The 26,436-nt window shown below is 38.2% G+C and overlaps 1 protein-coding gene across 7 annotated transcripts in view; it reads left to right on the top strand.

The window, feature by feature from the left end:
* Positions 1 to 10,365: 10,365 nt before the first annotated feature.
* Positions 10,366 to 26,436, top strand: part of LOC109031053 (uncharacterized) — a 53,245-nt gene continuing 37,174 nt past the window's right edge. For 6 of the 7 annotated variants that reach the window (XR_011899514.1, XM_072298107.1, XM_072298110.1 and 3 more), the window contains exons 1-6: positions 10,366 to 10,520; positions 13,426 to 13,531; positions 17,020 to 17,132; positions 19,390 to 19,500; positions 20,908 to 21,057; positions 25,831 to 25,936. Coding sequence is in view for 6 of the 7 variants with exons in the window: in XM_072298107.1 (XP_072154208.1) it covers positions 13,481 to 13,531; positions 17,020 to 17,132; positions 19,390 to 19,500; positions 20,908 to 21,057; positions 25,831 to 25,936 (531 nt within the window). In the remaining variant the exon portion in view is untranslated. Of the gene's footprint in view, positions 10,547 to 13,425; positions 13,532 to 17,019; positions 17,133 to 19,389; positions 19,501 to 20,907; positions 21,058 to 25,830; positions 25,937 to 26,436 lie in introns of all 7 variants that reach the window. The other variant, XM_072298108.1, reaches the window with a different exon arrangement.

Consider the following 26,436-nt stretch of genomic DNA (forward strand, 5'->3'; position numbering starts at 1 on the left):
TCGCGACCCGTCGCCGCCGCGCCGCACCGCGCCGAGCCGGGAAAGTGTCGCGCGCATTCGCCGACCCACCCCCCCCCCCCCCCCCGGGACCTCCTCGCCGCGCAGTGGGCCTCGTTCCCATGTGCTCCGGACCGTTCGCGCGTTGCAAGATGGAAATAAAAAAAAAAAAAAAAAAAAAATCAATCAATCAATAAATAAAGAAAAGGTATATATTAATCATTAGCAATAGAGAAGGAGAGGTAGAATAATATATCGACGGTGAAAGTCGGCAATCACATAACTCGTTTGCGGTGTCTGAAAATCTCCGCCTCTACGTCATTTTTTTAAAGGAGAACAAATTGATGTTATTTCTTGAAGTTTTTGCAGAATTTTCTTCACATTGAGAAGAAAAATCATGACAGTTTTAAAGAATTGCCGTTGAGCAGTTTTCCATTTAAAAAATAAAGTATGACAGGAAGTCTACGACGTCGCAAACCGAGTTATGTGATTGCCGACTTTCACCGTCGATACACATAAAGTAATATAGTTCGTAATATTTAAGTGCTGACATAAAACAGTCAGTTCAGTATTATTATAGCTTTAAGTATGAGTTTTTGGATTATTAAAAGTGTTATTTTAATAATATATTTAATTATGTTTATCCTTATATTAATTACCATAATAATTTTTAGAAAAACCAAAACTATCATGATTGAATGAAAGATAATGTCAATAAAAAGAAGAGACATAAATATATTTTTTTTTACTAGACGAGAAATCTTCAGTATTTGCTCTTATAGTAATAACAGTAACAACTAGAATTTTAATTTTTTTAGAAAGGGCTCATCCCTGCTGAAAACCATGAGACAGGCGAAACATTGTTTGTGCAAACGCCAACATGAAATCGATATCGTATCAACGTGGGGCAAGTGAGTAAAAGAATTACTCGGCTAATTTGAAGTATTCTTGTGCGGTCTCCGTGGCGGATTCATGGTGGTAGAAACTTAGTCAAAGTTACCAACAGTGATCATTATGGTACCAACATGGTACTAACATGCGTTAATGTTGAGACCAAGCTGGTATACACCATGCTGGTATCGACATACTCTCGACATGGTATGGAAATTATAGTTTTTAGCAGGTATGATCTAGTGGAATTGGACACCCCCCCCCCCGCACTAGGAGCTACATATGACTGACGTCAGGCATCCGAAGGGAAGATGAGCTTCTGGAAGGACCAGACACGTGCCTGACAGTAGAGGGGAAGGGCAATTTGAGTCCGAAGTGAGGCTATAATTAATGGGTGCGAAGCGTCCTTTTTTTCGCTCTATGGAACCTTTTATGAAACCTATGAACGATGTTGTTAGCCAATGGGTCAGTGGCACCCATGGTGGCAGCCAGATGGGGGAAACAGCGTTTGCCGACTGGCTCAGCTCAGCTTTAGGCTCCGCCTTGCTATACGCGTGGAGAAAAAAACTTCGTGCTTGGGACCCGAAGTTGAGGTCATATGGATTTCTGAAGTTTCCTGATCACGCATGCGAAAACTTGAGGTCGCACTGCCGAAGTCCGGGTCAAACATCGCGGCACTTCGGTATGTACTTGAGTACTTCAGATGTGTGATCCGAACCCTTCGGTATGTATCGAAGTACTTCAGATGTCTGACCCGAACTTCGGCAACTAGACCTCAAGCTTTTAGGTGCGTGATCCGAAAACTTCAGAGATCCATATTATGACCTCAACTTCGGGTCCCCCGCACGAAGTTTTGTTCTCCGTGCGTCAACTAGACTGTCGGCTTTTGATTGGTCGAATTTTGATTATCTTTTCCTTCCTTCAGAAGTAATTTTTTGCGATTCTTAATGAACTCTTCGGTTTTTTCTTGAAATTTTACACAGGCAAAACTATACTAAAACCCTGTGAAGATTCCTTGCCCCTGAGAAAAAAATTTCGTGCGTGGGACCCGAAGTTGAGGTCATATGGATCTCTGAAGTTTTCAGATCACGTATCTGAAAACTTGAGTGGTTAACTTTTGACTCGCAATCCCTGGTAAAAATTGGCGATAGGAGCTGCTTTTCAAAATACCATAGGAGTTCTTATAGCCGACTGAAGAAGGCGATAGAAAATCATATAGCTGGCTGTAGAAAGTGGAAAAAAGCATACGGCCGGGCTACACGAAGCGATAAAAAATGAAACAGCCGGGCTATGGTTCCTGTCGCCGGGCTTTACACTTTATCGCCTGGCTGTTGCTTTTTCGCCATCGGCTATAAAAGGCTATAAGAAATCGTGTAGAAATTCGTGTGCTTCGTAAATCCTTCAGTTTGTACGAAATCACCATAATATTTACTAAACGCACATTATATTTTCCTTTACTACATATTTGTTTTCATCAATTAAAGTGAGAATAATCCATACAGAGTGTGCAAACATTTCAAAGTCATGAGTTGAACAACGCTGACTCCACGAGATTAAATATTAGAGCCTAACACAAAGCGGAGCGGCGGCGCACTGGCGCCTTCACACCCAACAGGGATACTTCACGCGTTGCGCAATGCGTGAAGTATCCCTGTTAGGTTTGCAGGCGCCAATGCGCGTTCAGCGCTGGCTGCCCGCCCGCCGCGCCGCGCCGCGCCGCAGCGTACCGCGACGCTTGAAGCAACTATTCCACACCAGAGGTATTGCACAGTATCACACGAAATTGAAGGCGCTCCAACATATTAGGAATGTCAGGCATCCTCCAAAAGAACGAGGCTTTCCTCGCAAATTAAATCAAGATACTGCGGCCCAAAAAGAGAGCGGTAGTCCAAAAACTCACTAAGTCCTAGCATCCGTAATTAGTAACGTTCAGCATACACTTTATCGCCAGGCTGTTGTTTAGTTGCCATCGGCTATAAAAGGCTATGTTGAACAGTTTTTCATTTAAAAAATAAAGTATGGTACGAGGTCTGCAATTTTGCAAACCGAGATACGCGGTTTTAGAGTCGAACCGTCTATATTGTTTTAGAACATTCACAAGTCACATTTATATCGAAGTCAATCAAGTGCGGCCCCTAAAATGTTGGAATATAGAAAGAACTGCAGTCTGAAGAAACTGAGAGAGTTATGAGTGTTTTTTTCTTTAATTTTCTACTTCATTTCTAGTAAACAAAAGTGCGAGAAGTACAATATGTACCTAAAATGCCACACAAGAGACTCTAAATTTTCGAAATGTTTCGTGGATCCTCATTCCTCCCCCAGGTCTTTCTTTAGCTTTAGGGTGTCCCTCAAACCGCGCCTTACGGGGCTCCTAAATCAGTCTCACATCAGGTAAAAAATAATCAGAAATGTACGAAACTGGTCATCTTTCAATCCCTATTTTGGCACTATATTTGGCTTCATTTCAAAGGATCTTCGCCATGCCTTTTCTCGACAAAGCAGTCCGTCGCTCCCTCCTGAAATTCACATTAAAGTGGGAGCTTTTTCTGATCCGTAATGAGCCGAGCAATTTTTTTTTTAAAACAGGAATGCTGCGGGCTTGCATGCTTACATTTTGAAGGCAGTTTTAGAGAACGCGTCAGAGAGTTCCTTTTCGCCAAGGTTGAGTAACCACCATGCATATCCAGGAGACTCCGTGTTATGGGTCTGTTTTCCATATCTTAACATGGAAAGGATACATTTTGCAATAAAAAACGGCTACGATATCCGGCTCATTCATAACAATTCAGACAGAAACTAATGGCATACATGTCGTTTCAACAAGAGCCAGAAATAGTAGTTCCTAATTGCAAAATTTTGTCCATTATATTCATTATTTTAAGCGGCTACGTCCCTTGCCGTTTGATGCCGCTCCTCAGCAACAATTTGCCTTTTTTCGACTTCGAATAAATTTGTTCACGTGATACAGCAATGCTCAATTGTGATCGTCCAAGCACAAAAAGATCTGAGGACCAAAAAACTGCGTGTGCACGGATCGCCTAAAAAATAGGTTCAATGAAGAACAAAAAGTTGGTTTGAGATAAAGGATCTATCCAAGGATGGTTTAAATATTCTGCATGCTCGATCCGCAAAAACGGTCTCTTCATAATGTGAATTTTTGCTACCTTTTGGTACAAAAGTGTACTGAATCGCTGCTAACTTACTTAACTAACTTTACTTACGTTATTTATACTCATGAAGAAAGAAGGTGACTTTCATCGAAAATTAAAATTTCTACTATTCGACCCAGCTTGCTAGGCGCTGTCCAGAGTTTGCATCATTGCGCCGGAGTTGGACTGAGTAAATTTTGTAATAATTAGCCCCTGTCTCTAGCTCGACCATAAACGCATCTGCTTAGGGCATGAGAATGGCGTACCTATGTTATCTCCGAAACGAGCTAGAAATAGTGGTTTCTTGTAGAAAAATTTAGTTTAGTTCTCCTCTAGGCTAACTTTGCACCAACATTACTGTTACCCTCTTTCCAGGATGCGTCTACAAAGAAGTACTCCGTATCCTTCCGGAGAATTCTGAATTTACATGTCCGAAATCCTAGCTGCGTAAAGGCGAAAAATTCTCGATGCCATCTATGCGCATGGGCCGAAAAAATTATCCGGCAAATTCTTAAATTTCTCCGGCTTCTCAAAGAAATTCGGTTCACTCGTCGTGTATTTGGGGTTCCGCTGTCCCCCTTGAGGGAGCAGTGAGTGGAGCAGTGGGAAGGAGGGGGAAGGGGGGATCGACCAAAAACGCAGGCGCTTCGCTTCAGCCCTTGTTAGAGGGATACGTACTATTGATCACCAGCCCCCCCCCCCCCCCTCTCTTCGCATGCCGCGCAGCGATTATAGTTCACAGGTTTCCAGGACGCGCCATTCGCTAAGACCGGTGTTGCCGTTTCTTGCTGTTTTTCTTCTTGTCGGTTATTTTTTTACTGTACTACTCTGCTTAGTTTGCGGGGCTGCGAGGGGGGATTTTTTTCTTCAAAAAGGAAAGAAGAAAATGAAGACTCATTTCACAAAAGCTTGTAACATAATCGAAAGAACTACAGATGACTATAGAAATCTCATGCTCAACCTTTAAGAACCAGGATAGGTCCCTTAAAAATAAACCACTGATTAAAGCGAATATGGCGATTTCATTTTACGATGTCACAGTGTGGCCAACTGCGATGACGTTCAAGAAGACAAGAAACCCAATTACATCAACACTCTTTTAGCCCACAACAAATACCTATGTGCAGCGGCTGTCGATCTCCAACTTTGCAGTTATGGGTAATCTGGCATTCCACCTATTGAACTTCTCATCGAAAAAAAAAAAAAAAAAAAAATAAGCAAAGCCAATTGAGAACAACAAAGTGGAATTGATGAAGATGTTAGATAATGGAATGGCAAATGGAATAAGATTTTGAAAAACCAAAGACAAAATATTCGGTTTAAATTCTTAACTGGTAACTTGGATAGCTGGTTAGAGAAAGCATGGCTGACCTGATGTCTACGTCACATAGTTCATATCTCGATTTGGCTTCTTTCGAAAGTACCTGTTTAATCGTAAAGCACAAGAATCCCTTTTGTGCCCTGAATAGGGGGTGGTCGACACCCCAGAGTACGTTTTCTTCGAAAGTAAACGCTTTGAAAAGGAGATGAGAGAGCCACAAAATTAAAGGAAACAAAATTGGACAAAACTAACTTTTAAAAGGAATGCTTGATAGCAAATGAAGATTGAATAACTTTAAACATTATGTTGAACAAATAATAGATATTGAAAACAAAATATTTTGAAAGAAACTAAAGAAAGGAAAAGAGCGAATAAGTCCAGTGTAATGTCAAAAGAAGGTGCCAATCTAGGTGCCAATAGTGGGAAACAAACCTAAAATTCGGTGCCCCTCACACCATGCAGGAGTCTGGGGGGCAAGAAATACCTCCTATGATGGCAGGGGTGCGGGCGTCGTCGCCCGGAGAAATCCCGGGGAAACGTTTAGTTTTTGAGATATGACCGATCAAAGTTGGTCACATGCGCTTTTGCGCAATGTGAATGCGCCTTATCACTGAATCATTCGCGAACTAGGGGTCCCTTACGTTCAATTTACGTTGAAATAATTACACAGAGCAGTAAGGTGTCCAACACGAGCCGTTTTTTCACCTTCGGCTGCCGATGTGCGACGTTGCCATTTTTGGAAGTAGAAACTCTTAAAAATGCATAACTCCGCTGCATTTCAACCGATTTCAATGAACTTTTTTTTAAAATGTTCCTCTTAAATAGAGCTTTCTAATGGTATTTAGGTTTCTGGATTTTATTTACCTTAGGGAGGCACTTAGGTCGTTTAAATGGTCCATTGCAGAGATTTTTCATACAAAAAATGGTGTTGCTAATTTTTTTATTTTTTTTTTTTATTTTTTTCCTTTATGAAGAGGGTCTATATTTCCCTCGATTTTTTTTAATATTCAAACTTAATCGGAAGATCACCATCGCTTTCAGTATAATGCAAAAATCTTGGTAAAACATCAACCCCACCTTCTCTTGTACAATGAAAGCGTCGCTTTCAATATTTGTACACGTAAGAATGATGATTAAAAAAATCCCTTTTTTAAAAGTCCTTTCTTTTTCATTCTGCCATTTAAAACCCTTCCACAACCCCGGAAAAAAATTAGCAACACCATTTTTTGTATGAAAAATCTCTGCAATGAACAATTTAAACGACCTAAGTGCCTCCCTAAGGTAAATAAAATCCAGAAACCTAAATACCATTAGAAAGCTCTATTTAAGAGGAACATTTTAAAAAAAAGTTCATTGAAATCGGTTGAAATGCAGCGGAGTTATGCATTTTTAAGAGTTTCCACTTCCAAAAATGGCAACGTCGCATATCGGCAGCCGAAGGTGAAAAAACGGCTCGTGTTGGACACCTTACTGCTCTGTGTAATTATTTCAACGTAAATTGAACGTAAGGGACCCCTAGTTCGCGAATGATTCAGTGATAAGGCGCATTCACATTGCGCAAAAGCGCATGTGACCAACTTTGATCGGTCATATCTCGAAAACTAAACGTTTCCCCGGGATGATCTTGTGCTCGTTAGAAAGGTGAGAATCTGAACTTTCGTTTAGAATGGTTTTTGTTTAGATTCCGTCGATTCCACGATCGTGGTAAAATAAAAACTAAATTTTTGTGTTTATCAAAAACTGCTAAAACCGCGTAAGTGCCGTTTAAAGCCAAATAAACCCCAGAAAACTTTATACCACTAAAAAGCTCTACTTAAGAGGAACATTTTAAAAAAAAGTTCATCGAAATCGGTTAAGATGCGGCGGAGATATGAATTTTTAAATGTTTCCACTTTAAAAAATGGCAACGTCGCCACCCAGCACTTCTAAGCAAAACGGCGACCGGTTTTGGGCGTCTCGGAAGCTACTGTATCACCCCAAGTGATCAAAATTCGAAAATGCCTTGAGGCAATTTTGGCCGTTTTTTCACACACCTCTTTGAAAATTATAGCGTATTAGATGACTATTTGCCACAGATTTTGACAAATATTTATCTTCTTAAGTTCGATTTTCGTGGTCAATAAGAAGTGGTGTGGACTCATGCAAAAATGTTTGTAGTCTAATGTCTTCATACATTTTTATTCCATCCGCAGATTGCGGATTCACTGAATGGCGTGGACTGGGGTGGATCCAGCACCGAGAAATTACGATTTTCAACAATTTATCATGACTAAAGCGTGCACTGTGAAGTACGCGTAATGCGTAAAATATTCATGCGGTCTTGTTGCGACCGCGCTGTTTAGTGCAATGCGTGAAGTATTCCTGCGATCTTGTAGGCGCCAATATCCGTTTCGCGTTAACTGTACTGTGTTCAGCCTAATTATTCAAACTCGCGGTGTCAGCGTTCTCCGACATTTTATTACAATGGAGTTTTGCACAATCTGTACGGCAATGTTCTATCTTTAAAATAGGAAAATGGAGAAATTTAATCCGGACGGTTTTTAGTTGGGAAAAAAGAGATATCCGAGCGACGTTAAAATAATTGAACATTTTAGTTGGAAAAAACCTTAATGAAAACGATCGTATAATTTTACTGTATATTTGACACTAATATACAATATGAAAGCTTTAAGCTTGTTTAAAATTACGGTATAAAACTGGTCTGAATATTTATGTTTTGAAGCTCAGGTTTTGCATTCAATTTATTTCGAAATGAAATGTTTTCAAAAACCACGGCTACTTCAATTTTTTCAATAATGTCACTTGCCTCTTTCATTCACTGGAGGCTTTAGTCGTGAAATTATATCGTAGGAAAAGACTTCATTTGTGGGTATGCAGTTAAACAGAGCACAAAAAAGAAGAAAAAAAAGAAAAAAAATAAGAGAAAGAAAGGAGGAGTGGCTTTTAATCACTCTCATTTGTAGAAGGAACAGTTCACGATGCAGCGGACTGGCTCCACATTTCCAGGGGGTGGGCCAGTCCATAAGAAGATTTTGGAGGTCCTACCTCGGAAAATTTTTAAAAGTACGCCCCGCTTTATTCACACTTTCGGCTTTTTTATATTCAAAAATAACTGGACAAATAGCATACGAGATATAATGTTTATATCAAAAATCATGATCTCATGACCAAACAGTTTGTCTGGTACAGTCATAGGTATCTTTTAGGAACTTAAATTAATGACCCAGGTGGTGTGTTTGATGTCCACTTTTAAAGAATTAAAGACATTTTACACAATTTACAGTCCTTCAAAATGAGCTTTCCGTGTGATTTTACCAAGAATCAACTTTGGCCCCTAGCCCAGCCCCCCCCCCCCCCCAAATTTTAACGTACCTCAAAATCGTTTGACGTGCATAAGGAAATTATAGATATGGTCTTCTCTGCAAATTTTTAATGAAATTGAACAGATAGATTCTGAGATATGGCTGTACACAGATTTAGGGGACGCCGGCGCCGGACGGACGGACACACATTTTTTCAAGAATGATTATTTTGACTCAAGGACCTTAAAACGTCTAGAAATGATGAAATTTCAAATTTCTCTTCTTTTTTTTTGGAGGATAACAATACTTCCTCTATCCTAGGGGAGCGAGAAAGTAAAAACTAGCATAAACATGAAATCGTGCGGATCACAGTTTGAAATTTGCGTGAAAAATTTTGAAAGTATGCATTATCGAGTATTTGACAATTACGTGTAAGGTTTATCCTTGCTTATCCTGTACATTCAAACGAAGCAGGACGGCTCGTTGCCTAATGCTTACTTAAAACTTGGTTCTACGCGATGCATAGCTTGCTCACCTTCATTTCATCGATTGGTTGAAAGCTGTACTTACGCGTCAAAATAGTTGCATCTTTACAGATTGAAGGGACTCGGCGAGAGGAGGCTCATCCTTTCGAATACCGCTCGCTTGCCTACACAACTTGACGTATCACAAAGCCTGACCTTACACCAATCAATAACATATTTTAGCATTTCTCTATTTAAATTAATAATAATAATAAATAAATAAATAGATACATAAACAAATAAATAAATAAACAAACAAAAAACTCGGATTTGTTGTCAAGGGCTTTTCAGGTCCTCAACCCTTTTTACCGATAAGGAACAAAAAATTCTGAACAAAACTAATTAAATATTAAAATAGGTAAGAAATCGAAGACATTTCAAATCGAATACAACTATAAATTGGATTGTATTTTATAAAAAGGAACCAAGAGCATCCCATTGTCAATAAGATTGTGCAAGTTTTTTTACCTTGCAATTATGAACTGATCATCTAAACTCTGAAAAAGCTTTATCTTTACTCCTAATGAACTACAATTTCAAAAAGAAAGTTGTCTTTGTAAAAATGTTTTGAATGATTTTAGTAATCTTATTGCAAAGAATGTAAGTTGCACAATCCTAGCAACACTGGAATGCTCTTGATTCCTTTTGGCAAAATGGAATATAATTAAGTAACAGTATGGTAAAAGCTTTTAAACTATAGAGTCCATCCACCTTTGGCACTGAATTCAACCAAAGGGTGCCTGTTGAACAGATAATGTCGTGGTGATTTGAGTGTGTTTTTTGAAGGAAAAATACACCATTTTTTCATATCTTTTGCTGATGGCAATCAGCTTGACAGGTCAAGCGCCGTAAAGTTTTGGGAAATATTGTAATTTTGCAGGTCCGTTCAGAACTGTGCCAGTTATAGGCATTTTCTCTCCCTGACTTTTCTTGTTTTCCTGGCTGCTAGACAACCTGAAATTTTCAGTATTATTCCAAACGATCAGTTTTCATTTGCTTTTCTCCTTTAAAATTATCTTTTCAGTTACATGGAATAGGAAATATTGAAATGGTAAGTGGTTTAACTTGTCTTCCACGCCCCTCAATTTCGAAACAGAGTATCAGATCCCGCCAATATACAAAGCCAATCAAATGCACCCATTTAGCACGCACCGACGCAAGATGGCGATGGCTAATGTTGACATCACAGCTCACGCTCACATTGCTGCCATTTCTCCAGAATCCTCCTCATTCCTCGCCCTCGCCATGTGTGCATCTCTTCACTGAACTGAGGTCAGACGAAGCGGTGGAGTTTAATTACTTTCTTAGCCGTTGAAGTAATTCAATTCAATTAACGGTGAGCAAGCTACATCCTATCCTCAAGTAAATCTTCAACAATTTTCTATTAAGTAGAGCCAGATTCCATTTTGACTGTACGGTCGGCAATTCACATTTCTGCATGCTTTCTGTGCTTTCAGCCTAGAATGATATTCCATTGTTCAAACAAGTTTCGAATGAGTCTATATACAGGGTTTTTAATGTACTTGGGAAACCAATTGGTGAAATTTCTCAACATTTTAGGGTAGCTCTAGTCGATACTCACTCTTCTTACTTCCCAAACCCAGTAATGAATCATCAGACTGATCGTGTGACCATTGGATGGGACTCCTCGTAAATTTAATTTTGGATATGTACCACCTCCCTTCATGTGAGTGTCAAGTCTGAAATTGCATACTTGTCCCTGGATGCTGCTAAGTGTTATCTACTGAAGTTGTAGGTTGTAGTGTTACTGCTAGTTGTTGATCCAATGATGTTGTCCTCTGTTAGGTTAGGTTTTTTTTCGTAGAGGTGTGCTGCTGAAGTAAACTTATGGATGGTCGAATATTTAGATAATTGTATATCCAATGTTCATATCATTGGCACGGAAATAATCGCATCACATCCAAATATTCACTTCCGAAGTATTCGAAATTTCAAGATTTGATTCCTCAAATAATCGCAATTGGAAAGTTTTAAATATTTGAATAATTACATTCAAATTCGATAACCGTCCATCCCAATTGTCAATCTCGTTATCAATCAAAACTCGTCCACAATTCCACACTAGAATGACTGATCGTCTTCGTTAAAAATGTCATTTATCTGTATTAATAACGGTACCACGTTCCACAGTTCAAAAGAATCTAAGTGATTATCGAAAATATTGGAATATTCGCAAGATTCGATTTCTCAAACAATTGCAATCAAAAAGTTTCGATTAATTGCATTCGAAATTGACAATCGTCTATCCCAAAAACTTAGGTCTTTGTTGAAGTGAACTTGTCCAATTCCGTTCTGTTAATCTGTTTGCTAATCCAACCTAAATGGTTCCACTGACCCTCTGAGATTGTTGAGCGTTTGGTACATACGTTGGGTTTTCACATGTAAACACCAGTCACAGGGCAATTCTAACGAACTCTATAAACGTCAACCGTTTGTAATCGGCCAATTCTGTCTCTAAACAGTCCCAAACAGTTTACCTTGACAACGCAGCTCTTATCTGCTGCTGTTGGAGACCTCTGTTCACTAAATGCAACTCTACAGTCCCATCTACGCACTGAGACCCTTGAGAGTTTGGTGAAAATGTCTTGCATTCACTTGTAAACATGCATGTCATCAAGCATTACCATTTCTTTTGATAGTTCTACCATTTGAACACAGAAGCTCTTAATGTGTATTCTTATTTTTTTTCGTCTTCTGTATGTACATCTATTTGGCTATATTTTGCAATTACCAACTACAATTCCTGGCTCATTTTCAAAAACACGATAGGGAAACTAATCGGTACTTATGTTGCCTTTAACTGTTAAGCCGTACGCCCGCACACATACGGGCTCGGCGCACTGTCCTCCAGGGCCTATGCCTGGATGTATTCAAGTTTCTCCAAATAAATTTTCATTTTGATAAATTAGCTTAAAGCTTTTTGAGCAAAGCTAAAGTAATTTTTTTCAGGCATTGTTAATCTTCAAAGCATAAAGTATAAATCCTGAAAAATTCAAGTCAATTCATGAAAAAATAAGGGGTATACATACATTTTAGTGGAACTCCAGCATTTTCCATGATTTCCCATTCCTCAAGACGTAAAGACAGAGAGCTAGAAGAAAAAAATTATGCTAATTCATGCTAACTCTCTAATTGGCTAGAGAATTGGTGGCGAAATCAGGATAAGTTGGAAATTCAAATATTGGTCTGGAACTGAAGAAAATGGTGTAAACAAAGTATTCTAGGTTGACTGTTGCTCAAACTCACTAACCCACATATATTTTTTTAACTTAAGGTTATTTTTGGTCCTTTGTTTTGGTCTGTCATCGACCGATTTATTTCATTTGGGAGTAATGGTCATCTAGGACTGTAATGGCCTGTTCGAACCGGCAGGACCACCATGAGCAGAAGAAAAACTAACTTTATCTGTGATCCTTGCTTGTTACCTAATCAAAATAGGTGTATTATACCGAGTCACCGTCCCAACTTTATTTATTTGTTTGTTTTAGTGACTTAAAACGAATTTAGAACAAGAAATGTGCAAAAATCAAGGGTACAAGTTTAAATCAAATTTCCGTGTGCCGCCATGGATTATTCCTGTGCTTATTTACACACTCACACAAAAGCAGAGCACCAGGGCTGCATCCAAAGCTGCATCACTTCTTCCCTGTGCTATTAGATACCAGTGCTCTGTCTTTATGTCTTTGGTGCATACTCTGCCCACCTTAACCTAGGGCTGGACAGTTAAACTAGGTCAGGAATTGTAGTTCTAAATTGCAAAATATAATGAAATCAGATGGATTCACCTGGAATAAGCCTATCTATGGGAGACATTGCCTAATTTTCACTGATGTGTTACTTTTTAAACTGAAAACAAAGCAACACAGAGACTTGACATGTATGAGAATTTTCTCCGTTATCTCGAAAAAATTAATCCTATTAACTCAGAGAAATTAAGCGCTGAGAGATGTAAGCAACTAGAAATGCAGCCAGACTGCTCGGGTCAAATCCATCCAATTCACTGTGTAGAAACTGATTGACCCTGAATTGGACACTTTGCAATTAGGAATTATAATTTCTGGTGCATCCATAAAATACTAATGCGCACAAGGAAACTAATGGTTCTCGTGTTTTTTGTCAACTGAGCCGGTAATTTTAGTTCCGTATTGCAAAATGTTGTCTGATCATAGCTGACTTACCCGCTTCTCTGTTTTGGTTCATAATAAAATACTTTGTTTCAGGACTCAAAGATCTCGCTGCATGATTGAAAAGTTCCAGTTGATAGTTTGATTAACGATGGACAACTTGAGGATTGTCATTTCCAACATTGGAGCAGGAACAACTTTTGTAAGTAATTCCACTCTTTTTTTCTTTCCTGTCTCAAAATGTGGTACTGACGTTATTTTATGAACTATCTTATAGCTCGCGCATCGTATGTTGAGACAAATGTCAAAGTATTGTTTATGTCACCATTCACCAGTGGTGCCACCTGACTACATGTATTAACCTGTTGAGTGGTGCGAATTCAGAGCTAATCGGAGATTGACGTTTGTCTCAACATACGATGCGGGAGCTCTAACCGTGTTCTATATACTTTTAATGAATCTCTACTGAGTACTTTATGAGGCTTTGCAACTCAGTGTCACTAGAAAGCAGTTGTTTTTATGAAGAATTAATATAGAATTTAGGGCTGTGCGAATATTTGCTTCGTCTGACTCGCGCATCATTCGCAAATTGGGAATATTCGCGCTGTTGCAAATAGTGAATTTTCTAACCGCTATTTTCAGTATTCGCACCGTCAAAAGTAATGAACTTCTGAGTGGCAATTGTGAAACGTTGCAAGGACCTGCGCAAGGCTTCCATCCAAGACATTGCAAGCGGTGGATCTTCCTTTATGTTAACCTACTTTGCTAAGTTGCCTACGTGCACGTTTGCAATTGGCCCCTCGTATCTTGGTTGCTCAAAGAGTACCACATGTCGAAAGTTAATTAACCTAGACGGAAAGAGGGAAAAGTTCATCAACACATTTTCATTACCTAAGACCGAAAAAAATAAAATACTAAATGTGTCTGGTGATCCTTAGATACTTGTTTGACTGCCCGCCCCGTTACCTTTAAATCCTGGAAATGCATACATGACTGCAGGAACAGTCAAGCCAGCATCTGGGGATCTTGAAACACATTCTTAACAGCCTAGGTTACTATCATAACATGTCAGTGTGTCTAAGCAGGTGTAGGAGCAAATGGAAAATTCTAAAAAAAATAAATCACACTTATTTGTTGACTTTAGTATTATTTGCAAATTTTCGCACTTAAAAAAGTCATCTTAAATTATTTGTTTTAGTATTCGTAGTTGTGGATAATTGACTTAAATTTTTCGCCATTTGCTTCGTTTGAAAAATTCACTCTTCGCATATCCCTAATTGAATCAACAATGTTCTCCTGTAATTAGTGGAACTGTTATTCATGGACTGTAGGATAGTAAGGCTGATCCTGCATTCTCCGAAGTACAGGTCACAATGAATTCTCAGGCTTCACCTAATAATTGATATGTCAATACTAAACGTTTGAGTATAAAATAATGAACAAAATTGATCTTAAGGTACGGTAAATAAGGCCCGCAATCCGCCGGGCGGAATGCGCTGCGACCGATGACGGAAAAATCTGTCTTACACTTTTTGCATGGGCACGGCAAATAAGCAATGGAACGAACGCCTGGTGGATTCCGCCCGGATCTATCCAGGACACATCGGGACGGAATCCGTCAAGATTTTGTTTCGATTTCACAAGTCGTGCCTGTTATTCCCTGGTAGCCCTAATGAGAGACCCACCAGCTTCAGCACTTCCTCGAACTCTTACCTTGTCAGTCTAAAATATTCCTTGAAGAGGGTGTCATTGTCCACCCGCTGTGGGGAGCAAATCCCGCCTTTATGGTCCCTACGTATCAGAAATGTCGCGATACCGCAATGCGCAGGTAATTGTGGTAGGACTGAGGTATTTCTGATAGGGACGGAGGAAAGGACTTTTCGGGAAGAGGTGGTGGCAGCAAGAGGTGATTAAAAGAAAAACACAGATTTTCCTTTTGATGAAGTGGACAAATCACCCTTGAGAGGGGAAAAAAATCGGGGCGAAGCCACAGCCTCCTTCGGTCACGAATTTCCAAAATACTCTGTCCGAACTCTCTCGACCCCGCGATGCGGCGTCCGCCGATCGCGGATCCTCGCTAGTACGCGCATGCGCTGTTCGAGGTGTGTATCAGTAAAAAAAGATGGAAAGTAGAGTTGTCGAATAACCTCCTCAAATCGAAAGATTTTATGGCGGATATTTGGAAACGAATACTTCTCCGACACCGCAAAGGAATAAGGTGACAGGATATAAGATTTGAGAATGTCCCTTCCCTCCTCCGCGCCTGGAATACTGCACTCGAGGGCTGTCGTCCAAATAAGTTGCGCATGTATGTGAATTGCTCGAACTCCTCCTGCTCTATTTCCTCTTGCAAGAAGCTTAGAAAAAGTAAATTATTCATTTTACACAGCACGTCCCCCGTGAGTTAACATGGAGAACTGACCGGTCGATATGACGGAATGAGGGAGTCAATCCGCCGCTTATTTGCGGGCACGACAGAACCGAATCTTTGCTCGACTCATCGCTTGCTTCAGCGTCGGTCGCGGCGGATTGTGTGCCTTATTTGCCGTGCCTTTAAACTTTGATAAGGCAGAAACAAAAAGGTATTATTATCTGTCTGTTTTGAAAAGTGTATAACCTCCTTTCAACCAGTAAATAAAGACAAAAATTGAATGAAAAAAATGCATTAAAAATGAGTTGTCAATCACTGTTATTGCATATAATCATAATATTCATCCTGATCAAACAAGAACAAATCATTTTTCCTCCACTTTACTTAAACTCGGATGGATTTTTTAACATCTTCATTTTTCTTTGCACTTGATGTAGCAAAACATGAAGTTGTAATACAGCTGAAACTTAATGTAACTCAGAGTATTTACATTAATGACAAATGTCAATATCCTTAACGATTGTGGCAAAATTTTCAGCTTTCTGCAGAATTTTAATTGAAATGATCTAATGGGGTTGTTGCACGTTTCATTTTAATTCATTTCCAAAAGGATGTAAGAAATGAGGCAACACCTGTCTTTCCACTGTTTATTTAACCAAGTTTAAGCTGAAAGCATGAGTTACAAAATCCATCCTTTTAGTAACTGACATATATTGCAGGAACAAATTTCACATGATGCCTCCTACTACATCGACCTCTTTGTATTTTCACCATGAACGCTGTCAGTCTTGAACACCATGCCACTTGAGGTTACGTGGAAGCACCAGAAATTTCCTAAGTAGGAATTATAGGAATGTTCTGAAATATGAACAACAATGATCTTAATGTATGCAGCTATATCATGTGACATTGTAAAATCTGTTGGCATGACATTTTTCTGCATCAAATGAAGTTAGATTTTCTGTAACTCGGAAAATCATTTCCTAAGTTATAATTCTATTGCATTATAGACAAGTAAACACTCGCTCATTTTTCAAATACCTACCGGAATCAAAAAGCATTCATGCAACTGTCTCTTTTGCTGAGATTAAAGGTTATCTCATTTTCGCCCTGCTGTCAACTCCTGTCATCACAGGCAGGCACTACATCACACATCAGGCAATGTAAGTACTCCTGTGGCAATAAAACATTCATAACGGACTTCATCAGTATATATTTTATGAATTTTCTTGGTGAAAATTCCATGCTATGCAGTTTTGCAGATATTTGATCGAATTTGAAGGCATGACAATTTTTTTAACTTGTTCTCTTTTTTCTAGCTTGAGTTGAATGATCTTTTCGCAAAGTATGGTAATGCAAAAGTTATCTCCTTGGTACAGGAGAAATTTGGTGGAGACAGGCTACGTGCGTTTGTAGATTTTTCTTCTCAACAGTAAGTTTTCTTTCATGCTCTAATTTTCCTATTTTTCAAAGTTGAGGGGCTATGTTCCCTGGCCGCTTTGCAGCTCAACCCCTAGAGGGTGCCTTTTAAAGCGCCCTCTAAGGCCCTTTTTTAGCCCGTAATCTGAATAAATGAGGCTCATCTAGGGACTATGTCCTATTGATATCTGCCATAATCTTGAAAATCCGCTTGGTAGATCTTCAGAATGAACTGTGACGAAAAAAGAAAATTCATATTGTTAAATGGGAGAATTTACAACTTGATCATGTAATTTTGACTTGTAACTTGGACTTTTTTAATCATTTAACTTGGGTCATATTTCTTAAATCTGATTTAAGCAAGCAAGTTAAGTGACTATTACCTGTCAATGGCTGGAAAAGTCATGAAAATCGGCCAGGTAGAACACTAAAACGAACTGACAAGAAATGAAAATTAGAGGTTCAGAGAGCTTCTATAAATAATAAGTAATTTGGATCAAAATCCTTGGTTTGTTTTTCTTTACGTGCATTCCCTCAAAACTATGGAGACCACTTTAAAAGTTGGTCATTAATTTACTATAGAGACTTGTGTGTCAAAATTTTCTCTTGTATGATGGTTTGAGGAATGTTTAATCTCGTCAATTTATATCTTTATGTGGGTAGTTGTGGCAGAAAATATGGACTTTACAGCCATGTATGTATTTTCATCTAATTATTCCTGTACAAAGTTTAGGAATGTGATGCTACCCCATTACTGAAAGAGTAACTTCCTTTCTGTTCAGAACAAAAAATTTTAAACCGAGACACTCACAAGAGTAATTTCTGTTTTATAAATGGAGCCTTGTAATTTAAGTCACTGAAAGTGAAAATCTATCTAGAGAAACATTGAGATAACTCTGCTCAAGGGGGTGCAAAACTTCTGTGACCGGTCCGGTAATAGAAATTTGAAAGCCACCAAAAAAGGGTTTTTGAAATGTGAAGGCACCTGAAAAGGAGGGAAAAAAATGAAGGCAGCACTACCTCTTTTGATTGACACTACTGAGTACATTATTTTTTCAGAAGGGAATTGCCATGTGCATTACTTTTAGCAAAATAAACTGTGAATTGTGTTTTATGCAGAAAAAATTGTGAAATGTGCAGTCTTATATGAGCTACAAAATGAAGGCAGCCTCAAAGCATATGTAGGCTGCCTCAAAGCATATGTAGGCTGCCTCAAACAATGTGAAAGCAAAAAATTTTTCTGCACCCCTGCTCTGCTGAATTTCTATCGGCAAACTAGTTTAGAAGTTCATGAAAGTTCATTTCTTTGACCCAATTCTCTCCAGCGTTGAAACCTAGGAAGTTCCTTTTTTTACTGTTTTTGAGCTCTGAAAATCTCATAGAGCATCATTTTTAAATATAGTGAAATCTAGCAGGTGCCTTTTAGTTTCAACTTTTAGGCTCCACCACAACTATTTTCAATAATTTAACAATCTTCAAACTCTATCTTTACCTACCAATAGTTCAGCTCATTAGATGATTTAATTATATACTTTTTACATTTTGAAACCAAATTTGTTCCAAAATTCTGTCCCATTTATTCTGTTTTTGTTACGAGTTGCATATTTGCTGTGATGCTTTTTAGGTAAAATATATTCATTTGGTCTCGTCATTTTTTAGGGGGAGTTTTTTAGGATTGGGCCGGGGTGGCTACCACTATCTAGAATCCTCGACTGTATTAAATAATTCTCTGATTATTAGTATCTGATTCAGTAAACATCTCACCCCCACTAGACAGGAGGATAAATTTTGACTATTTATGTGAAAGTTATTTTTCAATTTCAGTTCATTAGGAATGTAATTACCTCAATTTCTAATCATTATTGTTCTAACAGTCATGAGTCATCACACTCTTTCTGCAGTCATCAATAAATACCAATTTTATGCTGCACTCTATAGACTGATTTAGCCGTTATGTCATTTGATATAATATCAAACTCTTGGTTCAAACTAAACAGACTAATCTAACCTCATGTACGAATTCTTCATGAGGTTTTTGTGTTTATTCATTGAAATTTAGTCGTTGATTGGTCATAAATCAACTGAAGACTCATTAAATACGCAAAATTCTGATTGTAAGAAACACTTGGACGTATTTTACCACCATGGCGCAAGGGGCGTGAATCAGAAACAAAGTTCTGTGTTTGTTTACGTTTTTAACCAAGGGTTCAATATTATATTGAATGATGTAACCACTAAATCAGTTTGTTCCTGACTTTTTTTTTTTTCAGTGCAATAAATCAAGCTAGAAAAGATTTAAGTAAGCAACCGCCCGGCTATTGGGAATTTTCAGAGCCTTTCAGAGGCAAGAAGACTTCCTTCACTCAGCATGATAGTGCAAGGTGAGTGATATCTCAAGCCAAATCACACTGTATTACTCCTCTATTCTCAGCAGGAACTTTGTATCTTTGCTGCAGATTATAACTACTTTCTCTCTCTCTTTTCTTCATCTCTCTTTTCCTTCTTCTTTTTTTCTCTCTTTTTCTTTTTTTAAGCAAAATTTTCTTCTAATGATACCCTTTACATCTCGTGTACACTCTTTGAGTATGAGTCTCAAAGACTGAACAGTCATCCTGGAAGTATTAGTGATGAGTCTTTGCTAGATCTCCGATCAAAGTGCGTTTTGTCACTCAAAATGTTGTAAAATTTACAGTAGTGCAGGGTTGCCAGCGACCGGGAAAACCGGGAAAAGTCAGGGAAAAAAAATCAACTGGGAAAAGTCAGGGAAAGTCAGGGAATTTCCGTGTTGGTCAGGAATTTTTCTGATTTTTCGTGGAATTAGGCGCGGGCGGTCTCGGGCTCGCGTTGCGGGATCAATTGGATCAATTTCACTTTAACAGACTGCGTCAGATCCATACTTAAAAGTCAGGGAAAAATATTGGAAAGTCAGGGAAAAGTCAGGGAATGGAAAAAAATAATTTGGCTGGCAACCCTGGTAGTGGTACAGCTTTCTTGCTAATAACAACAGCATTATTGATTCCTGAGGTTATTGACTTAAACACTCAAGTTTCTTTCACTGTCTCTAACAAGTCTGCCTGAGAGCAGGTTAGAATAATCATATTAAAAATCAGGTCCGAAAAAATCCTGTGCAACTGGAAAAGCCTAGTGACTGTGAATTGCAGCACTGGTTTATTGACTAGATCAGTGCAGCTCAACCAATAATTTAAAAAACAAAAATAATTAAGTTTAAGTTTCCCAAAGTAAATGAACTTTGAAATCTGGAAATATTACCTATCAAAGGACTTACAATGTAAATATGTAGTTTGATTTTTACCACTACTGCGGTGGATAACGTCAAAGATTGTGTTTTTCAAAGAGCGATATCTTGGTTAATATTGAACATGGAAAGTTGCTGTTTGGGTATATCTTATTACTTTTAGCTCTTCTACAAGAATAAAGTATTAGAACAAGATTTGGTGACCAGCGTAACTACTGTTGATGTACAGTTAAGTGGTAACCTCAAGTTACCATTCAAGCAACTTTTCTCAAGCAGCTTAGATGTTAAGGCACAATCTTGAGATGAGAAATCCAATAAAAGAACCTCTTTCAAAAAGGGATTAAAGCCAGTAAACCAACAATGGAAAAAAAAAACCCTTTGAAGATTTGATGTCAAGGTTGAAGGTCAGACCATGTTGGTATTGTGCTTCATTCTAATGTGGTTTGCAGGCTGTATTGTTTTCCTGCCATAAAAGCTGATGAAATAGTTTTATCAGTTTTTTTTATTCCAATTTATTTATTTACTTTTGCAGAGGCAAGTCCAATTTTAAAGATCTCAGCACTAAACAACACTCCCAAGAAAATATTAACCCTAATATGGATATTCCACGATCAATCAGTGTAAATTATGAAACTGGTGTCCGGAGGGCATTTTATGGTCATGGGTCGCAAGAGTCCTCAGTGTAAGTCTAAAAACTTAAGTATTATATTCCTTGATACACCCTCTCAAAACAGTGTTAGTACGCAAGATTAGTTAGTTAGTTAGTTAATTTTATTTAACGACGATCAGCATCTAGGGCTATTTACATTAATTGTGGGTTCTTGTTTCTTTTTTATTTTAATCATGGGATTCCTCAAGTATCAAATTGCATTTATTTCTCAAATTCATATCTACTCACTCCGCATTAATAGCCGAAGGTCAGCCCATGCCAAATCAAGCCAAGGTGTTGACCTACTGTTTCAGAATTTGACGAAATTTGGTTCACTCATTCTTTGTATCAAGTATGGTCATTTTTTTTTATTATTATTTAATTTGACTTCAAATTTGATCAATTCTGAAAATGGGGAAAATTGCCCTATTTTTTGGGAGGTCAGCACCTCTGAATTTCTTCATTTCAGAAACTCGTTTAAAGTCGTAGGTCACATATTATTTGAAAGCTCTTCATGTTATTCATGGACCTAAAGTTTGTAAATAAGATGCACAAATTAAGGTTCTTTTTAAAAAAGGGGAAAAAAATTCAATCCTATAATGTATATTTATCAAACAACAACGTTTTAAAATTATCATGTGGATTTTTATAGATCACTGAGCACCTGTTCAGCAAATTTGAAAGTAGAATAGAAAGTTAAAGCTGTTAAAATGACAAAATTTCAATTGTTTTGTTGCGCATGGAGGCCATAAATTCATACTTTATGAGGAGTGAGACAGTGCTCTTCATTAAGTACATAACTGGCAGTCATTTAAAACAAGTTCCGAGCAGGGTTGCAAATTGTTCTTGACTGCTTATTGCGACCAAATTGTGGAAAAATTGTCTCCTTTTTTTATCTTTGAAGGTTTTCAGATTTCAACTTTTGTGGAATAATGCTATTTCGGCATGCACCCTAAAATTGACCATTAGATAAGGTACGAATTTCAGCATTCTGATACATGTTTCTTAACCAAAAAATTTCTCGTAAAGCACGATGCACACAACGAAAATTACCGATATTAACTCCTTACGAAGATATTTAATGATTCTTGATGCGTGAATTCTAACCACCCGCTCATGAAAACTCAATGCTCTACACACATTCACATCGCGCGCTAAACATTATCATGACAGTCTCTGTGATATAAAAATCTGGCAACCTCAATCTTGACGCTTTGGCTCAGTTATAGCAAATTGCTAATAGTTTGAACAACACATGGTGGGAAATGAACATTGCTCGATTGAGAAGCTTGCTGAGACCGTTGTAGTGGGCGATTTGACTCACGTAGAGCTTTGAGTTTCTTGTGAGCAGGCGGTTCAAATTCCTCGTAACCAATGTGAAGTAAAAGCGTTAATATCTTCGTCAGGAATTGGTTTCAGTAATTTTCGTTGTGTGAATCGTTTTCTACATAAAATTCTAGTTCAGAAACATGCATCAGATCGCTTAAAGAGCCGTATGCAAAAACGACATTTTTCGCCCCCCCACTAAAACTTATTCAAACTTCGTCTATCAGTTACTAATACTGAAGCGCTTCTTTCCCCAAATTTTCAGACCCCCAAAAAATTTTGGGGGGGCGCTAGGGGGGGTGGAAGTCAAAACCTGTGACCCTCGATATCTCTCGAACGAAACAAGATATTGAGGCCCGGTTTGGACGAAAAATCGTCTAAAATTGCATACTTTAAGATTCTAAAGGTCAAAATCCCAAAATTAAATTTTTGGTTAAAACACTGGTTTTGGTTCAAATCAAAAAATGTGAAATTTCAGTTTAATCTGTTTAAAAGAAATTGTTTTTCCTCAAAAACTGAAAAAAAGCACATAAGTTAAGTTAAAAATTTAATTTTGGGATTTTGACCTTTAGAATCTTAAAGTATGCAATTTTAGACGATTTTTCGTCCAAACCGGGCCTCAATATCTTGTTTCGTTCGAGAGATATCGAGGGTCACAGGTTTTGACTTCCACCCCCCCTAGCGCCCCCCCAAAATTTTTTGGGGGTCTGAAAATTTGGGGAAAGAAGCGCTTCAGTATTAGTAACTGATAGACGAAGTTTGAATAAGTTTTAGTGGGGGGGCGAAAAATGTCGTTTTTGCATAGGGCTCTTTGTACCTTGTCTAGTGGTCCATTATCAAAAAATTTAAGAAACTTTTATCAGTGCGTTGTGTTTACAATTTTGCAAAAGCGCAGTGCGTTGCAGACAATTGCGGAGGCGTAGTACAACAGCATCCTTGAAGCTTTTTTATCCAGGAGAGTCTGCCATTTAGAGAAGATAGCTTAGACTTATATAACTTTCAAATGGTTGAAGAATACTCACTAAAGAATGAAAAGTGCCTAAAGTATGGCCCCGCAAAGATACTAACCTCCCAGAAAATGTGTCATTTTTTTTTTTTTTTTTTTTTTCTAAACTGGAAAAATAAAATATGACTTGATACAGCTAGATACATTTACATATGCAGAATGAGTATACAAGATTTTATCCAGTTTTAAAAGGGTCAGGACTCAAAAGTTGCTCTTTTGATCTGATTCGGCATAGAATGACTGCAAGGCAATGGCAGTCTCGTGAGGAAAGTGCAAGGTCCTCATGTGTGAGCTTAATATAATGTAGCATTGAAAGGAATGTAGCTCTCTGGAATTCCAGTTCAGAAGATCAAAATGTGCACTGGTAGTAAGAAGACAATCTGATTAAGTCGCATAGTTGTGTAAAAGTGAGTTAGTAGACCTTACAACATCAACGCAAGGAGCATTACATCAGCCTTTTTTTCAGTCAAAATTTCACGTAAAACATTGAACATATTGTAAATTTATCAAATCATCCATCCTTTAAGAAATAGATTCGCATCTATCATTCACTTTAAAATTGATTGATTCAAACTCTCTGCCTGCAATTAGTTCTACCTCTCCACTTATAAAAAATTAAAAAATAAAAATCCAAAATTATGAATGTATTTTTGGATAAATATCTATAGATTTGGGTTCCGTGAAAATCTCCATCTCTCCCCACGCACACTGTACCTCTTAACATTTTCTGACGAATTCACCTACTGAGAAAATCATTTGATTTTAATACTCTTTAAAATTAGATCAGTGTCCAACTTGATCTTTTTAGATTTTGGTTTTTGGTAAGGAGAAAACTTGAATCAAGGAAAACAATGGACGCCAATTTCTCATTTACGAGTTGAAAAGTTTCAATGTAGAATCTGTGTTTTTGTGAAATGTTGATGGAAAATTTCATTTTGCAACATCTTTGTTTTAAACCCTGTTTGGTGGTTTATTGGCTACTGCCAGGGTCTTTTTAGTTCTTGTTTTTTTTTAACATATGAGTTTTATTGCATGAATAAAATAATTAAATCATTCCGTTTGTACATTGCTCTCTGCTGGTAACATGTAGCACTGCGACTTGGCAGCCCTCTTATGTATCAACACTTGACATGCTTTTTGACCAGTCAGAATCCTGTTGTGTAACAATTGTAACAATCAATTTATAGATAAATAGCCGTGATTAGCTCTCTTTGCGAGCTGACACGCCGAGGTGGGGAGTGCTCCTGGACAGGAATCGATGTTCCAGGAGCGGAGACTGCATTATAGTGCACGGTCGCCATCTTGGATTTTGAAATGTTGAAAATCTGACCAAAAATTCGATTTTCCCATCGAAAAATATCCATTGACACTGGGTTTAATGAAATTGATTGAATAGGAGCCGAGATGGCATTTTAGGCCACGTTCGCCATCTTGGATTTTTAAATTTTGAAAATCTGACCAAAAATTCGAGTTTTCTGTTGAAAAATGCCTCTTCGCATGGGGTTTCACGAAAATCGATTAAAAATGAAGGAGAAAGAAAAAAGAGAGGAAGTCAAAGAAACATATGGCCAGTAAGGCGAATGACCCATAAGATGGAACGTAAACGCACAGTAAAAAATGGAAGATAGTTGTGAGGAGATTCTTAGGTGTAGGCAGGCTAACACTATGTTAAGTGAAAGGAGTAAAGAGATGGAAATGTTCAAGAGGGAGCATACAGTTGGAAGATCGAACGCGATCAACGGATCGAGGCACAGGAGTGAGGCTGCTGTGACATCACGCGACACAATTCAACCTGTTCAGAGCGGTGCGTGTAAACAACCTCGTATCCCCAATGCATTACCATAGGTAGAAACAATTTTTCACTCTTGCGGGTGTCCTGGGCAACGTATTGGACTCGGAATAATTTTGATCAACTCTTAACGACAAAAGCTAACCATGTACTAAGTTTAACCCATTGACTTATGATTTAATTTGGCGAAAACCAGTGACTTTGAACACTTCAAAATAATCCAGAAATTCTTTCTCTAAGGGTGAAAATTGACACAATAAGCATTCACAGTACAACGTTTGAGAAAATTGGTGAAAACTTTGAACACAATGATTTTTTTACTGTGGTTTATAGCTGGCAAAGCCGCAAAAATCGCAAAATCAGCGAAAATCAGAAAATTTTGAGGTTATTTCATGTACAAACGCACAGTACTATGAAAATACTGTAACAAAATAAGAAATTACCGTCCACAATAAGTCATAGGGTGGCCACACTACTCATATAAACATTGATGCGAACGTTGTCTACCGAAGAATGGCCGAAGTAACGCCAACAATCGACGGACGGCTGGGAGCCGTCAGTTTAAGTCGATGGGTTAAAAGAAATCGCTTCGTCCAATTTTTGTCTAGGGGGGGCAGAGTGAGCTGGTACGGTACTTTTAAATAGAGTAATGATTTAAGGAATTTTTTTTGTCCTAATTTTGCAGAATTGACTTTACCAGACCCAGTTATGAGGAAGACTATCAACAATTTGGAAGTGACACAAGGTTTGATAGTGGGAGAGGTCCTCCTGAAAGATTCGGTAGGAACGAGGTGAGTTTTCAAATATTGAATTGTAATAACTCTATTGAGGGAGGGGATTGAATTCATTCTGATTTGTCAGCAGTTGTGCAGTTTCTTCCTGGCAGTGAAAATTGAGAGCTCCTCAGGAATACAGTTTGGGGTATCATCATGTATTTTGTTCAAACCCTCAATCTCTTGGCTCGATTATTTTTGATTCAGATTTTTCAGTTTCAATCAAACCTATTTCTGTCTACCTGTGTTGTTCTACTCATCCTAAAGGGTGCAGGTAGTGCATTATTGGCTGATTGCAGGGGAAATGTGAGGGCACCTGGAAAAGGGAAGCAAATGTGAAGGCAGAAGGCATTCAAGATTCCTCTTTTTTAAACTGTTTTATTATTTCTTCTTAAGAATGCGATAATTTTTGTAAAGGGAATTATCAAATTTGTCATTTTTTGATAAGGAAACTACTGAACATATTACTTTTTGCGAAGGAAGGTGTGTAATGTGCTCTCTCTATGCAAAGAAAATAG

Source organism: Bemisia tabaci, chromosome 3 (genome assembly GCF_918797505.1).
Source record: "Bemisia tabaci chromosome 3, PGI_BMITA_v3".
NCBI classification, from domain to species: domain Eukaryota; kingdom Metazoa; phylum Arthropoda; class Insecta; order Hemiptera; family Aleyrodidae; genus Bemisia; species Bemisia tabaci.